Source organism: Tachysurus fulvidraco, chromosome 24, assembly GCF_022655615.1.
Source record: "Tachysurus fulvidraco isolate hzauxx_2018 chromosome 24, HZAU_PFXX_2.0, whole genome shotgun sequence".
Classification (NCBI taxonomy): Eukaryota; Metazoa; Chordata; class Actinopteri; order Siluriformes; family Bagridae; genus Tachysurus; species Tachysurus fulvidraco.
Genome location: NC_062541.1, coordinates 18,308,889 through 18,311,388, shown reverse-complemented (window position 1 = coordinate 18,311,388; position 2,500 = coordinate 18,308,889). Strand labels below are relative to the sequence as shown.

General features: G+C 42.8%; 1 protein-coding gene across 3 annotated transcripts in view; it reads right to left on the bottom strand.

Moving 5' to 3' along the window:
• Positions 1–1,458, bottom strand: part of LOC113641613 (proline-rich protein 15) — a 2,622-nt gene extending 1,164 nt beyond the window's left edge. The window contains exons 1-2 of one of the 3 annotated variants that reach the window (XM_027144447.2): positions 1,311–1,458; positions 1–185 (exon numbers count right to left, since the gene is read on the bottom strand). The exon at positions 1–185 is cut by the window's left edge and continues 1,164 nt beyond it. In XM_027144447.2, the coding sequence (XP_027000248.1) occupies positions 1–172 (172 nt within the window). In that variant the 5' untranslated portion in view covers positions 173–185; positions 1,311–1,458. The other 2 variants (XM_027144446.2, XM_027144448.2) reach the window with 2 other exon arrangements.
• Positions 1,459–2,500: the final 1,042 nt, after the last annotated feature.

Below are 2,500 nucleotides of genomic sequence, written 5' to 3'. Positions count from 1 at the left end.
TCACTGAGGTGTTCCTCTGATCCGGAGCGCTGGAGATGGACACGGCTTGTGGGTTGGATTCGGTGGCCACGTAAGATGCTATGTCCTGCTCCAGGATCGACGCAGATTCTCTGGCAGCTTTCCTCCTCTTTCCCACGAAGGATCTCCACCAAGGAGCTGTCTTTTCGGTCATTTTGTTTCAACACCTAAACAGACAAAGAGGTCACTGTCGGTGTTGTCATGAGAAATCTATACTGAAGTAAAACATTTTATTCCTCATTCTTAATTTATTGTACTGGTTGCATATTTGAGCATAAATAGGTATTTATTGTCTCTGTACAACACATTCACTAAGTGAACGAGCTGTGGCAATGGGCAACTATGGAAATTCAAAGGCCCAAGCATAGAGGACTGTAATCATTAGACTATTTCTATTACATTTCCTTCCATCTTTCATTTATCAGTCATTATGCCCTGTGCCTGTCCCTGCACTACCCATAGTGACGCCACCAGAGGGCGCACCTCACAATATGGGAACCACCGATTAAAAAGAATGTTTAATCAGTTTATATTACACCACAGTGTAGTTACTATACATCTTCTGTATCATACAATCCTGAAAAACTGTTAAGCCTACACAAAGTAAAGTCGTTAAAACTACTTATTAAAAAGATCCAGTGAGTGAGAGAGAGACAGAGAGAGAGAGACAGAGACAGACAGACAGACAGACAGACAGATTTACCTAACCCCTATCCTGATAGATTTACATTTTCTCAGTTGACAGTCACTTTTATCTAAAGCAGCTAACAGTTTAACAGGGACTTAAATCCACACACGTCTGATCTGAAAGCCCCGTGCTGTCACAAGCTAGTCGAAACCCTTCCGCGGTTTGCTTGTTTGTTTGTTGTCAGATTCCGTGAGGTTTTAACAGGTAGTGATCATGATCTCTCGATCTTCTTCCCTGGACTCACCTGGATGTGATGAAAGATAACACAAGATGTTCTAATGGCCTGGTGCTCCTGCGCTCCTCTTCTGCTGAACAACTAGACACACTACACACACTAGACACACTACACACACTATACACACTACACACACTATACACACTACACACACTACACACACTATACACACTCCTGTGCTGCAAATCCTCTGAATTCGAACACACCCCGCTGGACGCTTTCATTGTTCATGATGTACTCTAAACCGAAGAGAAATGAACCGGACTTCAGCGGTGTGAGAACTGGACTTTCCACCTAACCAGCTTTATAGCTCCGATGTGTTTTAATAGAACCTGCCTGATTCCTCCTCCGAAACTAGCACAAACGCACCTGTCCTTTTCTCTGATTGGTGGAGCGCCAGGATCGGTCACGTGGTCCACGGACAGGTAGGCCCGCTTTGGGACTGAGAAGGAACGACGGTTGCCTAGGCAACGCGCAGCGAATCTGTGTCCTTCTTTCAGTTCAGCTTTGTGTGTGTGTGTGTGTGTGTGTGTGTGTGTGTGTGTGTGTGTGTGTGTGTGTGTGTGTGTGTGTGTGTGTGTCCTGTGCAAGGTGGGTAGCATTCTTGAGGTTTCTAAATGAGCCCAACCCTTTACTACAATGTCACTGCTATTGATAGACGTGATGCAGGAGTTTAGACAAGCAGCTCATCTCCGTAGTCTTTGACGTGTTGTTTTTTCCCCGGAAGTTTCATTGTGAAGCTGGTGCATGCTGTTGGGGAGTCTGTGCTATTGCCTCACTACACCGAGGACACTTGCTCTGCCCCAGTGGGCACAAAAGCCTCATTCTGATTGGCTGTGGCTGCTGTACACCCACAGCAGTGCAGAATGTAGGGAGTGGGTTCAAGGTGCACCACTGGACCATCTTACACAGCCTCTATTAAACTTTCAGTTTTAGTGCTGTTTTTAAAGCAGACCTGTGAGACATCAGCAGTAGTAAGTCTTTATTGAAGCCTTTATTGTATGTCCATAACTTCTGGAGCTGCTGAACAGTCCACAGTGCAATGACTTATTGATTTAAAAATCTCATTACACTGCTCTCATGTGAAAATCTAATACTGTATGTGACTAAAATGATAAAGATGTGTGTTGGAGAGGGGGGTTGCTCCTGTATCCAGGAGAAATCATCAGACAATTTTAGTTGTCTGAAATCCTTTTAGCTGCTATTGGATAAAAAGGTATTATGTGTCACAGCAGACCTGCTAGCAGAAATACTGTTAGACTGCACTGTTACATGGTCTATCATTTAGAATAATGGTCTATGATTGGAAAAGTTCACTATTAAACAAGCAGTAATTATTGAGTCCAACTACAGCTCTTGTGTTATAAATACTGTCAAATGAACATTTACTTATCATATAAACCTTCCTCCATGATATCTCTCATCTCGTATACACTGATTTATTAAAATACCTCAATGACTAATATGTTAATGTCAGTATGAGGTCTAAAGAAATAAATGGACAACAATAAACTACAAGTCTGTAATGTTACAATGAGGAACAAATGTTCTCTATTTAC